Source organism: Tiliqua scincoides, chromosome 5 (assembly GCF_035046505.1).
Source record: "Tiliqua scincoides isolate rTilSci1 chromosome 5, rTilSci1.hap2, whole genome shotgun sequence".
Lineage (NCBI taxonomy): Eukaryota > Metazoa > Chordata > Lepidosauria > Squamata > Scincidae > Tiliqua > Tiliqua scincoides.
The window spans coordinates 88,939,216-88,961,560 of NC_089825.1; the positions used below are offsets into that span (position 1 = coordinate 88,939,216).

The 22,345-nt window shown below is 43.3% G+C and overlaps 2 protein-coding genes across 5 annotated transcripts in view; one reads left to right on the top strand and one right to left on the bottom strand.

Moving 5' to 3' along the window:
* The window catches only part of CALCOCO2 (calcium binding and coiled-coil domain 2), a 39,611-nt gene extending 28,632 nt beyond the window's left edge, over positions 1–10,979 (bottom strand). Inside the window, exon 1 of one of the 3 annotated variants that reach the window (XM_066626906.1) lies at positions 10,800–10,979. The gene's annotated coding sequence lies outside the window, so the exon portion shown is untranslated. Of the gene's footprint in view, positions 1–451; positions 619–5,119; positions 5,223–10,799 lie in introns of those variants that run through there. The other 2 variants (XM_066626907.1, XM_066626908.1) reach the window with 2 other exon arrangements.
* Positions 10,980–11,115: 136 nt separating this feature from the next.
* ATP5MC1 (ATP synthase membrane subunit c locus 1) lies at positions 11,116–21,253 on the top strand. 2 transcript variants are annotated; one of them, XM_066626910.1, is made up of 5 exons: positions 11,116–11,192; positions 14,418–14,466; positions 17,549–17,626; positions 19,513–19,688; positions 21,018–21,253. In XM_066626910.1, exons 2-5 carry the CDS (start codon positions 14,428–14,430, stop codon positions 21,130–21,132), a joined length of 408 nt encoding a protein of 135 aa, XP_066483007.1. In that variant the 5' UTR covers positions 11,116–11,192; positions 14,418–14,427; the 3' UTR covers positions 21,133–21,253. The 2 variants fall into 2 exon arrangements, with proteins under 2 accessions (XP_066483007.1, XP_066483006.1); XM_066626909.1 differs by having other exon boundaries at positions 11,179–11,264.
* The last annotated feature ends 1,092 nt before the right edge of the window (positions 21,254–22,345 follow it).

The window sequence follows — 22,345 nt, forward strand, 5'->3', positions numbered from 1 at the left end:
TTGAGGCAATTAGTTATCTGATCTTTCCACCACCCTTTGGTGACCCACCAAAAATCAGGTTGTGACCCACCAGTGGATCTCAACCCACAGTTTGGGAACCACTGCCTTAGGTTCTGAAAAGACACCAGCAAATAAGAGGGAAAGATCCTGAGTTTTGGAAGCAGAAGTGTGTAGCCGAACTGGGGAACAATGGTGACGATATCAGGCTTTCTAACATTTCCTGTGCATTGTCATCTGCACCTTTAAGTGTTGCTGAAGACAAAGCAGCCACTCCAGAAAAAAAGGCTGGCAAACATCTTCTGCACACCACCAACCTGTTCCCACTCCCATCTCTTTAACTGCATTTGAGTAAGCACTGGCTGTGCTGACATGGAGACTTCTCTAAAAAGAGAGAGAGAGAGAGAGAGAGAGAGAGACACACACACAAAATAGCGCTAGGTTCACCCAGTACCTGCCTGCCTCTTGCTGGAGAGTTGATCTCAAAATCCCAGTCTTGCCAATAGACATGGAGCCCAGTTCTCCACAACAGAGCTTCAGAAACACAAGTACGTCTCTATAGGGCAGCAAAGAGAACCCTTTGCTGTGTGCTGCTTGTTTCTTTCTGGATTAGGCACTCCAGATAATGGCTGCCTATAATAGAACTAACTGCCAGCTCTTCCATTTCCTGTCATTAAGGAAATATTTAATGGCCATGCCTCTTTAGAGCAGAAATCACACAGGTTGTTGCTTTCACTTTCAAAATGCCACAGAAAAACCATGCCTTACTTATTCCTGCCTTTCCAGCACAGGCAATGTACCTGTGCCCTGAGGCAAGAGGCAATCACACCACCAGTAGGAGTCATGGAACAGTATTTGGGTGAAACCCAGTGGTGAGAACTGGGTCCTATTCCTGGCCCTACTCCTATGCCTTTCACAGTCACCAGCCATGCAGAAATGAAGCCTGTAAAGTTTTCCTCATCACTGTATCTTTGTGCCAGGAAAAGCTTCTCCTGCTCAATTTCTGACCGCTACAGCTTAGCATTCATTTAGCACTTTGGGGATACAGAGCACTTCACTTATGTTTCCTCAAGCCCAAACTAGATGCTGCTTTTTACATTAGCCTGTCATTAGTCTTGATGGACTTATTTTCTTTCAAAAATAGCAGCCACTGGAAGGGGGGCAACTTGGGACCACGGAAGTGGGGCTTAAAAGTCTGCCCCTGGTTGAAAAACATGGTCCTGATCCTGATTGTTGCCCCAACCCACATGGCTTCTATTTTCAAAATAAAAAGTTAAGTCCATCGGTGCTAACAGCAGACATAAAGTAAAACAAAGGCAAGCCCTCAGTAATTCTTACTAGTGAAGTAAGGAAATATTTTCATACCCATATTGCAGATAAAGGGCTGTGAGATAATCATTTGCCTGAAGACACCTGAGGCCTTCCCCCCTGGGGCTATTTTTATCAGGTAGCCAATAGCTAAGGAAAGACCTAAATGCAGTGGCCCCAGTCCTGGTCTCACACACAGCACCACTGCTACTGTCTAAAACATTTTTTAAAGAAGATCTAACAGTAGATCTATTGTTGTGTTAAGTTCGACGCTCAGATAACGTCGAAGTGAATTCCTAGAGCATAATTCAATCTCTTAGCTGCCATGCTATGATAGCTATTATACCTATCTTAGAGGCAGAGGAGCAAGACCAGAAGAAAAGTTGGCAATCCTACTGCAGAATAAAATATAAGTTATGAAATTGCTTTCACTTATCTTGATTTATCTCACAAATGATCTACATTAGAACTAGGGTGGATAAGCAGAAATCTCTTTTCTGATGTTTAACTACAGATGGGAAAACAGAAGCAAAGGTGCAGATAAACTAGGCAGTGGTCTGGCTTTCCTCTTGCCCAAGCTGCCAGATCGCCTCTCTCATGCTTCTTAGACTGCATGGATTTCTGATGTAAAATTTGTTTTGGTTAACAGGATGTCACGGCCAACGTGAATAAAAAATGAACATGCATGGAGCAAAGTCAACGCATGAGGATTGAAAGGGGAATAAGGGTTATGAGAGACAGTCTCAATCTGGAAAGAATTCAAGAATAAACAACTTGAGCATAAATTATATATGCAGCCATGGTTAACAGCACCTCTGCTAACACACAGGTCTCTCAATTAATAACAACAACAACCTCAAAATAGCTCTTTAGAATATTCAACGTGCTTCGTAATCTCTACAAGTCACTTTTTTATTGGGGGGGGGGCCTGAAGCAATATAAGGTCGAGTGGCTAAGGCTACCAGTTCATTTAAAAGGTAAGATTTGAACAAGACAGTTCCAGGCTCATGGCTCAGTTGCTTACCTACTACAATATACTATGTAAGAACATATGAAGTTGCATTATATTTGTTGGAATTGTAGGTTGACAAAGATGCCAAAAAGAAAAGTCTGCCTTTCTCTCCTGCTTGTGGACTTCCCAGAGGCAGCTGTGATGGGAAACAGCATGCTGGCCTAGCCTAGGTGGGCCTTTGACCTGAAACAATAGAGCTGCTCTTGTGTGAAAAGCGTACTTTTTGTGCAAAGAGCAGATAGTTTTGTATCTGAAAAGGATATACACAAATAGCTTTTACTGTATTATTTGTTATAACAAAGAATGGAAAATTGAAATAAAGTTGTTGTTTTTTTTTTAAATACTCAAGCAGCCCACTGGTGCAAATCTCAGGTGGGGATTTGGTACCTGAATTTCTGGCACCTTTGGGCTCCAAGAAGACTCACTAGCAATTCCCAAGGAGCCCTGTAATATTAGAGCAACTCTCTCAGTCAAGTTGCTCCACTGTCAGTTCCTTCCAACCATTCCATCTGCAAACAGGAGCTATTCACTAAAGGTCCCCAAGTCTTCATGTCTCTTCCCAGGTACCTAGGATTGAATCCAGCCATTCTCCATGCAAAGCAGGCATGTTGCAGCTGAGCTACAGCCTTCCCCATAATGCTTCACATATTGTTATAGTAATCCTCAAAACAATCTTATAAGGTAGACAGGTTGTTTTCTCCTAATATTGCCAATGGAGGAGGAGATACAATGAGATGGTGGTTTGCCTAATACCACCAACAGAGCATGCGGCAGAAGTGACATTTTCAACTAAGGACTTCTCAATTTACAGTCTTAACAACTATACACAGTGTGCTCTCACTCTCTCTCTCTGAAACTTTAGTTTCAGTTTCTTGTAAAACCTTTCCAGATTAATTATAGCACAATAAACATACAGCAGCTGATACACACCCAAATACTTCTGTTGAGACAATGGGGTAGGACCCAAGAGAATAGGGGGGAAAAAAAGAAAACCAAACAAACAATGGCCGATTCTAGCAGGCTGTGAGTGCAGAAAAGCCTACAACCAATTAGCCAGTGTGCCGATGGAAACGACTTCTCCAGTGATAGTCAGTACTAGTCTCTAAAGTGAAAGTACTCAGAAAAGGAGAGGAATTCTCTTCCCTCCTCCCTTTGTTCAGTTTTATGGCAGGAAAAATGATAAAGAGCAAAGCAACATATCCCCCTCCCCCAGTTAAGAATTAGAATCCATATGATTGGATCCATTAGATTAGAATTCATATAAACTCTACTCCTACAGTTATGTAGTTGGTGGCAGCTGACACTTCTCATGCCCTCACCCCTGTATACAGCCTCACTATACCAAATTAAGGGTGCATTCTCTTCAGTAATGTCCAAAAAGAATAAAAAACCCTATTTATCCACCTGCCCATTACCATGATCTCCCATGCTAGTGCAGCTCTTCTCCCAAGGCGTGTCATATATAGGGTTGTCATCTTTTTTCCCCTGACCTTGCTCCTGTATTTTAACAGCACCCTGTAATGTAAAGACTGCACAAAGGCCCTGGAAAGGATTCGTGTGCACGTCAGGCTATTTTCAGAGACACAAGGAAGAACCAGGAAAACTGTGACAACCTGAGTAACACACATGACATAACAGCACACTTTTTTCACACTGTAATATATAAAGCTGTATTAAAAAATTTTTTGCCCCATTTACAGTAAGCAAAAGTAAGGTCCAGTGTGGTGTAGTACAATGATTCTCAAACTTTTCAGCATCTGGACCCACCTTAAAAAAAAGTTTATCTGTAGCAGTACCTCAAGCCTCTAACTATAATGGTGATTGGGCAGCAGTGTTCCCCCCTACAAGAGGCAGGTTGTTTACCGTTGATGCACATAGCCTAATCTGCCCTCTCAGTTTCATGAACCACCAAAAATTGTGTAGTGACCCACTGGTGGGCCATGGACCCACAGTTTGAGAACCACTGGTGTAGTGGATTAGGGAGACAGAGGTACGAAACCCCACTCTGATATACACTGAATGACTGACTGTGAGCCTGTAACATTTCAGGCTAACATGCTTCCTAGAGTTGTTCTGAAGATAGAACGGGATAATACCCCCTGCCAAAATACTTCAAAGGATGGACAAGTTATAAGCAGGAGAAACAAACAATTTATAGATACAGAAACCAGCTTCCAACCTTCTGTCACACTTCAGCATAACCAAGGAACAGAATCCTCCAGAGCAGGGTTATGCACCTAGGACACTTCTCAATTGCTGGAGTCACCAGAGGGCATGCTTAGCTCCTACAGTATCCTAGCATGCACCCTTTTTCTTTTTCCCCATATAACTGAATGATTGCCAATGACGAGGGAAAGTAAATGAACAATGGCCCTCGCCAATTGTGATAAGAAAAATGAAACATATCAGATTGCAGAGTGACTCACTGCATCCCCCAGAGGTCCGTGCAAGCTCTTCCTGTACACACACCCCACCCATCATATAAAGGACAGATCTTTCACTAATAAATGTTTTTATACTTTCCAAAATGATCTCTCAGTCATTTGTCATTTAAAAAGCTATCTCCTTCCCTTGTACAGGACTAAATAAATCATACTGAAGAGAGACATAGACAAGAGCATGGCATCAAATCTCAAGCAATGCCACTGCTCTGACTCCTTCCTTCATTTATTACAGCCTTGTCTATTCCTCTTGTGATGGTAGACACTTTTATAAACAATCCCTTTCCCAGTCACTACTAAGGAAGGAGTTAGGCATCAACAATAAATTAATTCCCCCCTCCCTTCCACACTATCTACTCACCCTTCTACCCAGGCAGAGGACAGAAAAGCCTTCTTCACAGAGAATGACAAGCAGCTGCTATTTCCCCAAACAGAGACTTGAGAGATGATTGGCAAAGAAGGAAATCTGATACTTTCGCTCATGGGACCAGCCCAACCTGGAAAGTTACAGCTGAAAGCACCTCCCTTTAAAAGGGAATGCTGGGAGAAGTAGTTCTGTATGTGGGCAGAGACTTGACACTTGTTGCTAAGTAGATTTTCCAGGCTATCCAGTCCTAAACAGTTTGAGTTAGATCTAGCAAAAGTTTAAAGGTTTTGTTTCCAGCCAGCTGACAGACCCTGAAGCCTGTCAGATCATCAATTAAAAATGGAGGAGCAGTAAATTTGCTCCCTTTTCTGACACAAATCTTCCCATGTAGGAAGTGTGTTATTTGTAAATGTTACAAGATAGCATATGCTAGTCATTTTGAAATCAAATGTACATTTCGAGAAAATGCAGGTCATTTTCCCAAGTACTCTTGATTTTTGACAATACAGTACTTTTTAAATTCCCTGAATCTCCAAAGAGAATGAAAAACCTCTCAATAGAACAGGATTTTTTTTCTATTTAAAAATTCCCCTTTACAGTTTTCTATATCACATAAACATCCACACGTGCAGCATTACAGACAAAAGGTTTTCCTGCAACCCAATCCTATGCCTTAGAATACAGGTGTCAAACAAATGTGGGCTGGACATGGCCCACGCAAGCTCTTTATGCTTCCAGCATATGTTTCAATGGAGGTCTCACAGTGCCACCCTTACAGCAGTGCCACCTGTTAAGGCTCTGGAAGGGATGGAAGGAGTCAAGGAATGCCATGGGAGAAGGTGCAGACCAACATCAGTGAAAGAAATGCTGCTGAGGTTCCGTGAAAGAGCCAAACTATCACATGGGCCATCCTTTCAACAGCGCTATTTCTGCAAAGGTGGCAATTTGTGGAGCACTTGAGCTGCAAAGTGAAGCCTTGGCAGAAACGGTGTAGCTGAAAGGGCAACATGAATAATTGACCTCTCCTATATTTTGAAAATACAGGTGTGTGACTTTCGGTTCCCCCACCCCACCCGTGTTGAGACAAATCCACAGATAAAAAATTCATGGATAAATAGGCTGCACCTGTATGACCAAGATTTGCATATTTTTCTGTCATTTGCAACTAATGCAACTAAGTGAGAAAGTGTTTATTTGTGGCCATCATCTGCTTAATCCATTTTTGCCTGGCCCAAAGGTGTACACATTTGGTCCCTGTTGCATATATGCAACATTGGGCAGGAATGGCTTAATGATGATGTCACTTCCGGCCCTCAGCAGGTGCCATGCATGCAATTCGGCCTGCTGTATGAATCAAATTTGACACCCGTGCCTTAGGATATAACCCTATTCATGCTTACACGGGAGTCTATCTCACTGAATTCAATGGGACTTATTTGCAAGTATAAACATATTGTAGAATCAGGCTTTACCTTTGTCATAAGTGTGTGGGCTCTCTCCACACTTTCTCCCATTTTGCTTCCTAAACATTCAGAAACATAATGTGATTCTAATAGGCCAATTCAAATTATGGTTACTTGTAGGGAAATTCAACTGAGCTAAATGAGAGTTACTTCTTGTTAAGTATGTTTATGATTATCTACCTAAGTATGGTTATCTACCTATAACATCCATTCTCTTGCAATGAGATTGAATGAATTGTTCCCAAAAAAGGTGGCAATCATATGACTTAAAACAGATTAATGTCTCCTCCTACTGGTTGGTGAGTGAACTGGGAGGCATCTACTGATCCACTTCAAAGTTTGGATCCCATAGTACCTCCTTCAAAGCAACCTTCCAGCAAAACTATCTGTAATTGTCAACTACACAGTAAGAATCAAGAGAGTGAGACACGTTCAAATTAGGTCAGCATGACTAAGTTGGATAGCTCAATAGTAAATACTACACTGGGATGGCCAGATAAGAAGAAAAACATCTCAAAAATAAAATGCTATTTTTAAACAAACGTATACAATAATTTATATAGATTTAGAGCCTGTTATGTTTTTAAGTCTGAAAACAAGTAATATTTCCTGTTTCCAACTCCACTGCATTCAACTGTGTGAAGAACTCCTGCTCCCTCAAACAACTCTTTCCTTTCTCCTTGCTATCCTTATGCCTGAGCTCACATGAGCTTCAAGTAGCCCTGGAATAGGGATGTTCTTGTTCTCCACTTTCTCAAGAAGTACAGTGGCAACACTACCAGACATGCAGCACAATCCTAATAACATTTACTTAGAAGTTACAGTGCAATTCTATATATATTTATTCAGAGGTAAGTCTACTTATAGACAGAGAGGCTTGCTCACTGGTAAGCACGCATAGGACTGTGCTACTAGTTTCTTTGGGGTGAGAGAGCATTGGGGGTCTGTAGTGACTTCGTAATGTTTGCTTGATTTGGAAATATAGCAGTACCTTGCACTTTCATCAGGTTAGGGACCAGAGCATGGACAAAGTTCAAAATTGGATGAATATCAAAACATAGCCTTACTTAGTTTGCAAATTTATTTTGGCTGGCAAAAAACATAAATAAATAAATAACTGTATAAAAAGAAATATAGAAATAAAATAAAAATAAAGATAAGAATGTTGATGAACATTGTGGAGGACTGGAGATCATTGAAATCGGATTAAAGAGCAAGGTACATGGACAAAATTTGAAACGTGGTTATAATTTAAAATGGCTGAAAGTGCAAAGACATAAAAGTCGAGTGGATGAAAACACCAGTGGAGACTGTTATGTACTGTGCCATTAAGAGGCAGGTCAAAATTTGAGTGCAAGACCTAACAATCCAGTCCTGCTGCAGAGGCCTTGGTGAGTGGTTAGGAACCTGCTCTCCTCTTTACCAAGTGGCGTTGGGAGGTGGGAGGAAACGGTAAGTTTTGCAGGCATCTCAATGCACTGTGTAAGTGGCCCCTTCCCCTCACCTTCCAAGCCATTCCAGGCACTGAGAGCAATGTGGAAACGTCTCCTCTGCATTGCTTTCAAGTGGATCAGGATCAGGCTTTAGAAGTGAGGAGGAGGGGCTGCTTACATGACACTTTGATGCCTGCAAAACTTAACATCCCCCCCCCAACACCACTGTTTTAACCTGAGAGAAGAGACTAAGGGCAAAAAACTGAAATTTAGATGCCTCAGGCTGCAATTTTATACTTCCTGACCTGGTAGTAAGCCCCACTGAACACAAATGGACTTACTTCTGAGAAGACATGCATAGATTGGTCTGTCAGTTACATAAGGATTTAAGATGATTTATTTTGGATAGTTTTACAATAAACAGTTATTGCTGGAAGCCTGAAGTACAGCACCTCTTTCACGAATAAACTTAATAAGTTTACAGTATTGTTTGCTTGTAGCAAACGGTAAGTGCTGCAAGTCAGTAGACCTAATACATCACATCAGATTGCCAGTGAAAGAACTTGCATCTCAAGATGGTTCACTTTAAGCCATTGGTTCTCAAACTGGGGTGTCACAATGCCCCAGCCAGAGAGACCTGACTTCTGCCCCCTTAAGGAGAAGGGAGGGGGTACAGCAGTGACATGATTCACTGCTTTGCACCACTTTGGAGGGTTGCAGGGGCTTCCTGCCACTTACCAGAGCCTGCATCGACCTCCTGGGGCTGTGGAGAGCCCCTACGCCAGCTTCCACAGGACTCCCACACTGCAGAGTCAGTAATAATCACGTTTGCAACCACTTTTGGTTTCATGAATGCAAAACCAGAGTGGTTGTGATCATGATTTTGAGGGTCTCTGCAGCATGGGGAGCCCTGCTGAGGCTGGCATGGGCACTCCCCATATCCTCAGGAGGCTGCTACAGGCTCTGGTAAGTGGCAACAAGCCTCTGCACCTCTCCAAAATGGTGTGATCCAGCAGATCACGTCAGTCTTCCTCCCGCCCCCGCATTTACTTACAGCAGCTCAAGCTCTCTCTGAGAGTTTGAGAACCACTGGTCTAAACTGTAACCAAGAGAGCAGTAGTCAGTTGTTTGAATATACAGAGGACTACGGTCAATTATTGAGCAGTGTAGGTTTGTGTATTTTTAAAATGTAGGGCCCCTTGATAACATATGCTATAGATCCCACATTAGCTTAACTCACTTTTGCCCAGTCCACAGGTGTACACATTTGATCCCTTTTGCATATATGCAACATTGGGCAGAAATAACTTAATCTGACTCTCATCCTACCTGGGTGGCATTGGCTTCAACACTCTCTCTACAATGTTCACAGACACATTTCTATTACTGTACTTGCTAGTATTAGTACTTATATACAGCTTTTCAACAGAGTTCACAAAGTGGTTTACAGAGAAAATCAAATAACTAATGGCTCTAATGGCTCCCTGTCCTAAAAGGGCTCACAATCTAAAAAGATGCAGAAGAACACTAGCAGACAGCCACTAGAAAAGACACTGCTGGGGTGAGGAGGGCCAGTTACTCTCCCCCTGCTAAATAAAAGATGAGCACCCACTTTAAAAGTGCCTCTTACCCAGTTCGCAGGGGTTAATGGGCTAAAGCCTAGTTTGCACAGTGGTTGATCATCCCTTGACAAAGGAAACATCATGAGAGCATTGTGTATGAGAAATAAGTCGTCACAGATGCAAACCCAGCAATCAAACATTCATATCAACTCACACACAATGCTTGTCAGAGGACTTGGGCTGCAATCCTAGCCACCACTTACCTGGGAGTAAGGCCCACTGAATATAATGCTACTTACTTCTGAGTAGACATACATAGGATTAGGCTCTCAGTCCCTCATATTCAGCTGTTAGTCATCACCACAAACCTTTATTCAAAACTAGCGTAAAGAACCCATCATGTGTAAGCAGAGGCATAAGTGTCCAATTCTATCCAACTTTCCAGTGCCAGTGCTGCCGTAATGCAGTCCCAAAGTAAGGGAACAAGTGTTCCCTTACCTTGCTGAGGCTTCTGTGATTGTCCGTCTACCACAGGATGCAGTGCATGCCCCATTGGCACGGCTGCACCGGCACTGGAAAACTGGATAGGAGTGGGCTCTAACTCACTGACCCAGTGCCAGGGCAGTAACATCACGATGGTGTGACTTCATGATGTCACTCCTAGGTTCTCCCCGGAGAAGGGGCTGCTGGCAGCTTCATGCCCCCTTTCCTTTTCCTGTGGAAGCTCCCTTTGAATGGGCACCCCTTCTGAGGGGGAGCTTCCACAGAAGGAACGGGGGCCCCAAGGAGAGGGTGACAGCCCAGGGCTTCAACTCACAGTGCCCCTCAGACTCTGCCCTTGGGGTGCTGGTGGCTTTGTGCCCTCAGTGGCGTACCTGGGGGGCAAGGGGGTAAATGCCCCAGGTGCCACACTTGTGGGGGCAGCGACACCAGCCTTGCCCTCAGCACCACCCCCTTCTTCTCAAGGGGGGCAGCCATTCCCCAGGGCATGATTTGGGGCTGCCTGTCCTCCAGTGAAAGGAGATGCAACACCCAGGGCATTTGTCCCCCCAGGTACGCCACTGGGGGCAAGAAGTCACCAGCACCCCCCCATAACAAGGGCAGAGCCTGAGGGGCACCATGTGCCCCCCTTGGCACAGCACCCGCGCAGGTGCCCCTCAGGCTGTGGCCTAGCTAGGCCTCCAACAACTGAACGCAGAACCAAAGAGTCACGTGCCTGCTCTGACTGGTGGGCAAGGACCACAGGAGCGTTGCTGCCCTTCCCCACGTCAAGAAGTGTCCTGGCTTCGGAATATCACGTGACTCTAGAACGTTTCTCCGCCGCCGCCCATTGGTATTTTACTCTTCGTTCTGTCAAGGAGACCCACGTGACTCGCCTCCTCCCTTCATCGCGCTCCATGGAGTTTTCTAACGGGAGCGCTCCCCGCGGAGCCATCCAATGGGCGAGCGTCGAATCCTGGGAACCGGCCAATCCCCGCGCGAGCGCGCGGGACGGAGCCAATAGCGAGCGAGGAAGAGCTTTTTCGCGTCCCGTCAGCCTCCGGGGCAACGTTCTCTTGCGTCGCGGCGGCCAATAGGAACGGAGGACGCTGTGGGGAACAGTGGCAAGGTGAGCGAGTGAGGGCGGGCGCGTGCGCGGGGGGTTTGGGCTGTGCCTGGTCGGGAGAGCCTCGGCTTTGAGGTGAGCGTGGAGGGGCTGCCCTGGGGCAGGAGGGGGAGTGCAAGCCAGCCGGGTGGGCGAACCGTCCGTCGGCTGGGGCCTGGGGGAGGGCGTCGGTCAGCTCGGGCCGGGCCCCTGAGGCTGGGGGCTGAGCGGGGCCCCTGGGGACTGCTCCCTGGCCCCACTGAGAAGGCTTCAGCAGCCCTATGCAGAGGCAATGGAGGAAACAGGGGTGGAAGGCCCATTACTGGTGAGCCTTTCTATCTTGCCCTGTCTCTGCCCACCAGAGGCCAGTTTAAGTGAGAAACCACCTCACTCTTTGGGTCTGTGTGGCGTAGGCATTGGGGGTTCCTCTAGAGAAGGGAGTCCTAAGGATGTGCAGTTCTGGGCTGCCTTGTGATTTAAACTTTTATTTAAATGAAATTAAGTTTTTATTTTAATTATGTTTACTTATTAGATTTATATGCAGCTTTTCTAAAAAAAAACCCAAATGGTGTGCAACAAGCAAACATGAAGATAAAACAATTAAAATCAACTGTACAAATCAAAACCATTAAAAGATAGCAATAAAAGAGCAGGTTAAAATTTGTGCAGCATCAAAGTGAAGAAGGGGTCCTTAAGGAGTGCCTCCCTCCCTCCCCATTAATAAAATTTTATTTTATTATTTCCTAAGTTTTTTACCCTTCTTTCTACAACCCAGTGGGGCACCCAAGGCGACTCAAAACATAAAAGCAGTGGTATCAAAACTTTTTAACATCTGGACTTGCTTTTTTAAATGGCACTCTTATGTCTCAAAAAAGACATAGTGGAAATGGAAAAGGTGCAAAAGAGAGCAACTAAGATGATTACTGGGCTGGGGCACCTTCCTTATGAGGAAAGGCTACGGTGTTTGGGCCTCTTCAGCCTAGAAAAGAAATGCCTGAGGGCGGACATGATTGAGACATACAAAATTATGCATGGGAAGGATAAACTGGATAGAGCGATGTTCCTTATACTCTCACATAACACCAGAACCAGGGGACATCCACTAAAATTGAGTGCTGGGAGAGTTAGAACAGACAAAAGAAAATATTTCTTTACTCAGCGTGTGGTGGGTCTGTGGAACTCCTTGCCACAGGATGTGGTGATGGCGTCTGGCCTGGATGCCTTTAAAAGGGGATTGGACAAGTTTCTGGAGGAAAAATCCATTATGGGTTACAAGCCATAACGTGTATGTACAACCTCCTGATTTTAGAAATGGGCTATGTCAGAATGCCAGATGCAGGGGAGGGCACCAGGATGAGGTCTATTGTTATCTGGTGTGCTCCCTGGGGCATTTGGTGGGCCGCTGTGAGATACAGGAAGCTGGACTAGATGGGCCTATGGCCTGATCCAGTGGGGCTGTTTCTTATGTTCTTATGCAGTGATTTGTGGCCTTTTTCATCTTGCAGCACACTGAGAAGGTAGTAGAGTGGTCAAGGCACATCATGTGTATTTTGACAGTTGACACCACACTGCTGGCCAAGGGCTTACATGCTCCCAATGGCCCTGCTAATATATAATCCTCCAAACTCCCACGGCACACCTGTAGACCATTTATGGCACACCAATGTGCCACAGCACAGTGGTTGAATGTATCTTCTCTGTTGGGACCCACCTAGCATTATGAGACTTAAAAAGTTTCACCTTACCGAACTACTCAAGTTTCTAACCTTTTTACAATGGTGGAGAGGGGGTTCCTTCTGGAGCTTTTGTTGAGCTGTGCATTCATAGCTCAACAAAATTGGATCAGGACTAGTGACCTTGCATTCCCCTTTGTCTGTCCTTCATTAAGAGCTGAGGCACATTTACCTACTTGATCATGTGTTGCTCTGTTTCAGTTTCCATAGGGCTAAAAACATTTTCCTTGTCGGCTATTGGCTTGTCAGTTTTGCAACCCACCAAAAATCAGGTCATAACCCACTGTCTGGTCCTAACCCACAGTTTAGGAACTGCTGGTGAAAGGAGCACACAACATAGTAAGATTTAAACAATTAAAACAAATCAGACCCCAATGGATCACCTAAAATCACATTTGTAAAAAAAGTACCAGTCCAATGTGTCAGCAGTTAAAAGCCTCTTTGAATAAAAAGTCTTAAAGCCCTGCCGAAATGATTCCAGAGAGAGAGCTGGTTCTAAATTCCTAACAAGAATTAAAAATTTACGAATTCTGTTCTTAAAGCTAACAGAATTATTGTGGTACAGTCCTTTCTAGGGACCAGAGCTTCTGATCTACAAAATTAGGGGCCTTAGGTTGTGAAGGTTTTGTCACAGTAAATATGATAGTTGCTTATGATGAACGCTTTAATCATAATTAACTAGCAGAAGGGTAAGACAAATGATTGGAAGAAGCTGAGGAAAGCTAATGGACCAAAGGAAGTGGGACAAATGGACTGAATGAGATAATTGCTGTGAAGAGAATAAACAGAAAGTGGACCCAACAAATATGGAAGTTTGTGGGGGGGGGGTTTCAGGAGGGTGATGATGGGAAGAGGAGTAAACTAGGATGCCTTCTGTTAGGTTTAAGAGTTGGAAAAGGAATTTAAAAGAGATGGGGGAAATGGCTTTGTTGCCCACTCTGGCCCCTTTCTCAGTGTGCTGTTGCAAGGTGTTGGATGAAAGGTGTAACTGAAAAGTTCGTCAACTTATAGTAAAGTCTGTGACCTTTCTGCCTGACTGCTTTTCACAACTACTAGCTGGTAGAGGTATGTGTAGGGTCTCAATCATAGGCTTAAATATGTTTCTTGTCTAATCTTGATTTATGTAAATGAGAATTTTTGTCTTGGCCATGTTAGTCTAAAACTTGTGTTCTGCTGTTAATTTGTACTCTGTATATATTTCTTAAGATAATTGTTGTCTGCCATCTACAGTGTCGGTCTGCAGCTGAGCTGTTATCTGGTTCTCTTTCCTCAAGCACTCTGTCAGAGCTAGTCTGACTTTCCAGTTTAACTTTGGATTGACATGTTGCAAAACCTTTATGAAGAAAATGGTTTTATAATATGCAAAAGAAGCTGAATTTTATGAATTAAGATGAATTAATGAAGAACAAATTAATTTTTCTGTAGTAATGACAAGTTTTTTGCATACTGGACTTTCTGGGTTTTTTTGTGGGGAGCACATATGTGGGTAAATGTGGTTTTGTTTTCTTTTATTCAGGATAATCAGAATGCAGACTCCAGTAGCTCTCCTGGCTTCGCCAGCTTTGGTAAGAAACTCTTGGCTCTCAGATGCCTTTTAACGGGGGAGATAATACATATTTTTCTAGTACCGTAGATACTCGCCTATAAGGCGAAAAATTTCTTCCCAGAAAAGCAGCCTGAATCATTGCCCTGCCTTATCTCCAGGGCAGGCAAGCAGCGGGGGTGGGGGGGAAGGCGAGTGAGCCAGCCAATCGCTATTGAGGGAGGGAGGGAGAGAGAGCGCGAGCGAAGGAGCAAGTGTTCTTCTGCTGAGAGGAGGCTGTGCAGGCTGGGGCTGCTGCTGAGCATTCGCAGCTGCCTGTGGGTGTGGTGCGGGTGTGCTCCATGTGCTCCTTCAGGCTGTTGTCCAGCTGCAGAAGCTCCAAGCGCAGGGCAGGGCAATTGCCACCACAGCCATCAGCAGCCCCCCTCGCTCAGCACCAGCGCCCACGGAGGCATCTCTGGAGTGGCACCCAAGACAGAGCAGGAGACAATGAGCTGTGTGTGGGAGGGGGCATCTGAGCGAGGGAGAAGCAGTCATTTGAAACAGCTGAGTCCATCTCCTCTTTCCTTCTTGTTCCCCCTTCCTACTGTATTTAAACTTCAAGCACTCCATTGGAAAGCCCAACTTGCTAACCCCCTTCCCATCTCCCCACAGATGAAGTTGGACAGGGTGGGGAAGGGGGGAGAGTGATCTTTTTAGAGAGAGAGAGGCAGCCTGCAGAAGGCTGCACCTTTGTTTCTCAAGCCATTGAAAGGGTTAAGTCCATCTCCTCTTTCCTTCTTGTTTTTGCCCCCTCCCCCTTATTGAATCCAAACTTTAAGCTCTCTGTTGCGAAGCTGAGGCTTGCTAGCCCCTCTCCCCATAATCATTCACCACTGATGAAGTTGTACTGGGGGGGAGAGGAAGAGTTAACTTTTATAAAAGGAAAAGTTTGTGTGTGTGAGAGAGAGAGCACTTAAAACAGTTAAGGCTACAATCCTAGCCTCACTTTCATGGGAGTATAGATGTATAGGTGTATACATACTATGTATATATACTTTTTTTTTAATAAATTAGTGACTGTACAGTTCTTAGGTAACAATTACTGGGAGGTTATTTTTCAGGATCTGGCCTTGGGTAAAATCAGACAAAATTATAATCGGACACCTCCCTAAGTTAAACCCCCGACTTATCCGAGGGTCATAGCAAATTCCATGATTTTGGGCTCAAAACCTGCCCTTGTCTTATCTGTGAGATCGACTTATAGGTGAGTATCTGCGGTACTTTACGTTTCCTTCATGACTTGTCCAGTGAACTGTCCAAGGTCACTGAATGAATTCTTGGTAAAGTGTGGTTGAACCTACCTTAAGTGCTAAAGGCAAAGGTTTCTGATAGAGGTGTTCAGCCAGTTTTGGAAATAGGTCTACAATAGTGCATGCAAAAAAAAGCATATTTGCTAATCGCTCTACTAGTACTGATCTACATTTGACTTTGATGACTGACCAACTTTCTTACAGTTTTAAAAGAAACTTCACTTGGCTGGGGTTACAGACAAGTGCCTCTTCACAAATTTGTGTTAATCCAAATGCACTCTTGAAACCTATGAAACAAATGGGTGACAGCGTCAGGTATGCCAATGCACACTGAATTTAAAATCTTGTGCTCCTGTGACAAAATAGTTAGGCTGTTCTCATGTTAGGGCTTGTTAGGTTTGTGACTATTAGAATGAATGATTAATCAACTGAGTTAATGGATTTTTAAAAAAAACTGTGAATTTCAACCTTTCTATGAGGGATGGCAGAATGGCTGTTCTAAGGTGGCGCTTGCTGCAACTTTTATTCTCAAAAACAAGAGTTGTAGGGAGGAAAGTGCCATGTTAGTCATATGCAGATTTGCATAGTTGGCATATTTAAATGAATTTGATCAAATATTTAATTCTATACACACTTACCTGTAATTGAGTCCCATTGAACATAGCAAGGTTTGCTTCTGAGTAGCTGTTCCTAGAATCTTGCTGTAAAATAGCTTTAACTGGGTAACAGTCCTAGCTGCTTGGGAATTGTGCTATTGGTTATAGATCTGAAAGTCAACTAGTCATTGGCTTTCAACTGGAGTCTCAAGGTTGCGTGCTTCAAACACACCAGGTGTATTGGGTTATAGATTTGGGACAGACCAGAAAGTTGTAGTAAAGGTAAAATTAATATTCAAGTCACCTTGCACCTTAAAAGACTAACAGATTACAAAATACTGTACAGAATAAAAAGTTAAAAGCTAAATGTTGTAAGTTGGAGTTCAATGTAGGTCCTGTGTCTGGAAAGGCAATGGCTTTCAGTGCTCTAGTTCATCCTTAACTGCAGTGATGCTGGATATACTATCCAGCAAATATGATACATTAAAATATAAGCACACAAGTGTTCAAATCTTGCTAAGTTTAATATGACTTACCTGAGCCAAATGCTCTGGATTGTGCCTAGTGAACTTTTTGTATCAAATGTTCTTTAAGAATTGCACAGATTCACATCTAGTTATCCAGGCACTAAACAAGGAGAATCTTGGTATGCTGGATCAGAGGAGCCTGTATTTAATATTTTTACACCACCAGGTCCTTTCTGTCCAGTCAGATCCTACAGGTGGCTAAAAAGCAGTCAGTTATAAATAACATAAAAATAAGAGTGGACAATGAACTGAAAAATATTTTTAAACATTTAGTCATGTTACATGGGACCAGGAAGAATTGCTACCCATGCACAGAACCTCTAGTCAGGCTCAGTTTGGAGTCAAATCCAGTTTCCCCTTGACCCACCTTCAGCATAAGATCTTGTGTGATATCAGGCAACCCATACCAAAGCAAATGTACATATGATCATAGTGGAGATTCTAAAGAAAATCTAAGGTAACTGCCTTTTGCTTAACAAAAGACAATGTGTCTCATTATGAATTTAGGAAAAGGCCGTATTTCAGGAATAGAAAACATTCTTTGTATATATTAAACTCAGTTCCTGACCTCTATAATTAAAGCATCTTAAGTAGGAAGGCTGGGAAAGACTCTGCCTAAGAACCTGAATTGATTCAGTTGGTGCGCAATTATCTGTATCTCAATTTGGATTAAACATCTATTTCTTCAGTTGCGCTGCTGTTCTCGAGTGCTGTCCAGGCCAGTTTCCCTTTCTGTATTAAGTGGGCCAGAGACCCGGACTGTGCAGGTAAGAATAAATGATGTGACCTGTCTTTACTACATTGTTCATGTTCAGGAACTAGGCTAGCTTCTGGGCCCTTATAAATGCATAACTTGTGGGCCAGAATATATGCTAGTTGGAATATATCATCAGACCAGTTCCAACATGATGTTCTTTCACTAAACGTATGTGTGAAATATGATGGAAAGCACTGTAATCTTGCAGTTGCAAGTTTTCCATGGGAATCTAGGAAGCTAGATTTCTACCAAACTTATCATAGATGACTTCCTACAAAGCTGGTATGGGCTTTAGACTTTGAAATTAGTGTATACAGTTTTTATCATGGTGTTTCACAGAAGGAAGCTATAATAATCGTCCACTAAGTATAGAAAAATCTTGACATGCATCAACCATCCATTTTTCAAAACAAATGTCCTAGTCTTCATGGTGGCAGCTAGAGAATAGAGGAAGCATGAAAATACACAAGTAACCCAAGATGGAAAACCGGAGGAGGCTAAAGATCAGGCTTCCTGTTATCAAGATGTTTGCCTTCCATTCTTGTTCCATGTAGGGAATTTTACTGTTCCGCACACTTATTTTTTCAGCACTGTGGTGTCTGGCTTTCCCCACCTTCCATCAGTTTTCAAAATTCCACTTGTATGGGGATAAGAGGAAACATATACACTTGACTGACTTCTGTAAGCACCAAGATGGGTTGTAATTGACCTGTCAGAGGGAAGAAGCAGAGTAGGAACAGAGGTTCTATTAGGAGAAAAGTAGGTTATTTTAGGGAAAAGCAAAGCCCTTCATCTAGGAAACCATTTTAGGGTGCCCTAGAGCACATTCCTGCATTATGTTTGTAGCATCAGAGCCATGAGAAAGTTCAGGTCACGTATGGAGAGCTCCTGCTGTGAATTCTTCCTTCACAGGCTTAATCCCTCCTAGGAATTGGGGTGATGCTGGCATGGGGTGAAGCTGCGGTATGTGGTTTGGGGTTCTTGTGCTACTGAAAATGTAAAGCTGCAGTGGCTAATAGTTAAGAAGGCGCTCTTGATTTCTTGGCAGAGATGGTTATCTTGTTACTGTTCCTCCCTAGACTCCTAATTAATAGAACTCAAAGGCAGAGAGATTTTGTTGCAATGCTGTAAAATAACAATGTTCTCAAACCAAAAAAGACACAAGAGGATACACCGACATCCTTTGTCCAGTTTTATAATTGGATCACAAGTTACTGCATTTATATGCAGTCTTCATAAACCCTGTTCTGAAATTCTTCTATTCATACTATCTAGCCTCCCACAGTATTTGCTTTCACCCCTTCAGTCACGGAGTGGATTTGTGCACAGAACTGGTTCTTTGTACAACCTGCACGTGGTTGCCTTAAATGAGAACTTTCAGAATAACCATAATGGTGTGGTACTGCTTGCCTTAAGCCATCAATACTCTTAGCTGAATTGCAGGTTGGCAACTCTTTCTCCAACATTTGACTAGGGCAGGGGTCAGCAACCTTTGTGATAATGTCATCGTGACACTGCCAAATTTCTGGGTTGCTGAGCTCTGTGCTGTAGCTTTGCTGTGTGCCAGAGTCCTGGTGCAGCCCTGGAGTCATGGAGTCTGTGTGTTGGAGTCGCAGTGCTGCTGCCTCCTGGATAAGAGTGCTGTCCAACACTGGTGATAGCCTTGGGACTGCAGGCTGGATAACTTTGGTTGGCAGGCTATAGATTGCCAATCCCTGGACTTGGGGACCCAAAATATAGAAGCCTGTGTCTGCCAGTGGTCTTCATTTCAGTTGCCTCCCATTATTGAGAATAAGATATTGTGGTGGTTTGTGTGCAGCCTGCAGTACTTGGAAAACAGTTCATACACCAGATTCTTGTTTCACAACTCATGCTAATCACTTGCTGTTTCCCCAGTCATTTGGCGTTTCTCATCGTCAGCCAGCTTACCGGGAATTCCAGACCACTGCTGTCTCCCGTGATATTGATACTGCTGCTAAATTTATTGGTGCTGGTGCTGCTACAGTGGGAGTAGCTGGTTCAGGAGCTGGAATTGGAACGGTGTTTGGCAGTTTAATCATTGGTTATGCCAGGTAAATGGTGGATGGTTGGGGTTGAAGACAGACAATGCACCTAATTTTGTAGGAGGTAGTTTCTAAAAGTAGAGGGTAGTATTAAAACTCAATCAGGGAAGCCTGGAATAGAAAGAAATGAAGGTTCCCAAATAATTCTTAGTGAAAAATCTGTCAGCAAAGTATTCCATTAACAATCTCTTAAGAATTTCAGTTTGAAAAGAATGTTCTGTAGCATGAGGCAGAGCTGGTTTCACCTAGGAGATCTTTATCTCTGTGCTGTCAAGTTAGCTGTCTTGTGCTAAACAAGCAAATATTCAGTGTGGATTGATTGATTAAACCTGACCTCAATGAACCTTTACTACAGGCTGGTTTTTGTGCCTCCTAAGATGCCAAAACTTTTCTTAGGGAGTCTCATGGCTAAAGGTCTGTAAGCAGCAATTTTTTTAAGAGATGGAACAAATCTGTGAATTTATTCAGGCAATATTCTTGCAGATCTTTAGACATGGTGTGGCTACACAGAATGAACCCATGCCTGTCATTTAAAATAAGTGGCCCCAAGTCAAACAAATAATTCCACTTTCCCCAGTTTTCCTTCTTGCTTCTCTTCCACTCTTCAGGGTCCAACATTAACAGTGAACTCTCTGTCTATAAAGTGGGGTTTTTGTCTTGGGAACCTTTGGTATTCTTAAGCTTGGAAAAACCTATGAGTTGGACTACTGGTCCATACAGTCCAGTATTGTCTTTAACTCTACACTGTCAGTGGCTCTCCAAGGTTTGACAGACCTTTCTCAGCCCTACCTGGAGATGCCAAAGATTGAATCCAAGACCTTTTATAAGCCAGGCCAGGCTACCACCCCTTATCTATACCCCTTTCCCAGCTGTACCAAAGACTGTAATAACCCTAATGTCTGCTTCTGCTTAGTGAGTAAAGAGGCACATTTTAAAAGTGGTTGCTCTCAGTTTAGCAAGGAAAAGAACAACTGGTCCCTAGTCATCCCTGCATAATCCCTCCCAATGATGGCTGCAGAAGTTCCTTTCTTTTAAAGAATGTACCCCTCTTTGGGACAGGGTAGAATCTTCTTACTCCTTTGCTGTGTAAACAGCTTTGAAAACTTGTGCAAGAAAGCAGTATATAACTACTCTAAACACTTTGGAAAGATGTGGTGGGTCTATCAAAGAATGTACTTGTCTTCTAAACAAGGTTCTGCCAGTGTTTATTGTGACTTCAGTTCAGTTCTGAGCTTCTACAAAAATATTTCAAAGTGGACTTCAGACATGCTTTGCAGCTTATGTTGGAGAAGCCAGTAGTATTATCTTACAGGTCTTCCTTTTGTGTTCTACGCACAGGAATCCATCCCTCAAGCAGCAGCTGTTTTCTTACGCTATCCTGGGTTTTGCTCTCTCAGAGGCCATGGGGCTCTTCTGTTTGATGGTGGCATTCCTCATTCTGTTCGCCATGTGAAAGCCTTGTAGCTATGCTGCAGCTGCCATCTGTCTGTGTCCTCTCCGGTTTGAGTCCGCCTTCCTTGCCAGAGTGTTGCAGATTTAAACAAACTTTCTCTAAATAAAGAAGATCCAAGTTTTGTTTGTGTTTTTTTTTACGGTCCCCTCATCCACCAAGGGTTAAGATTAGTTTCTTGGTCTTCATGTTTGAATATAAATATATATACATATACATATGCTTTGGCGAGGGGGTGGAAGAGAGGTATTGATTTCTGCTGTAGCACATGCTGATTCCTTTTGCAGCAAACCACACAAATATGTGGCTAAAAACCCAGGCTTTTTAAAAAGCACCAACTGTCATTGGTGCTCACAACTACTTTCTAGAACAGTACTTCCCAAACTTTAGCACTGGAACCCCCTTTTTAAAATGACAATTTTATCATAATCCACATAGCTTAACTAGGCACAAAAATACAGAAATGAATATTTTATTTATTCATAATTAATAAGCTGAGAGAGCAAGAGGTGCAGTTAGGGACTTCCAGGCCAGACAAAAGGCTGAACCTAGGTTTACATATGTGGTCTGCAGCACACCAATTACTAGATAACAGTGGAAAATGTGATGTCTTAATTTGGAGGTATGAACATCCTCATACCACAGGTTAGCATTCCAGCCATGAGAGCAGTCTCTCCATCTGGATTTCCTACTGCTGCAATTGTCTTTTGCAAACTTGGCAAGAGTGCTTGCAAAGTTTAAATATTTCAGAAACATTTCATGACCCACCAAAAATTGGCTCATGACCCACTGTTGCGTATTGACCCACAGTTTGGGAAACACTATTCTAGAAAATAAGACTTACTCAAGAAAACTATATTATGGTCTGCCAACTGGTCTCCAAATTTGGTTTTACTAAATTTCATGGGGGGGGGGGGAATCAGCAAATGTGTAGTTTTGCATTGTATTGCTTCCTAAGGAATGGGAAAAGATGTTCTTTGGTTAACAATTGAGTATGTATGGGGCATCCATATCTCTGCTCAAAAAGGTTTCCATATTTATTGGAGCATATCTGCTTTTCTACAGCCTTTAACTGCTGTGACCTTATACTCTTCCAGATACCTGTCTATAAGATTTAGCAATCTTGTCTACCTGCTGTCCCTTATGAAGTTCTGCCCTTTGATAGGGCTGTGATGTGCTTTTGAGATTACCTCTGCATCTTTATTCTAAGCCAGTT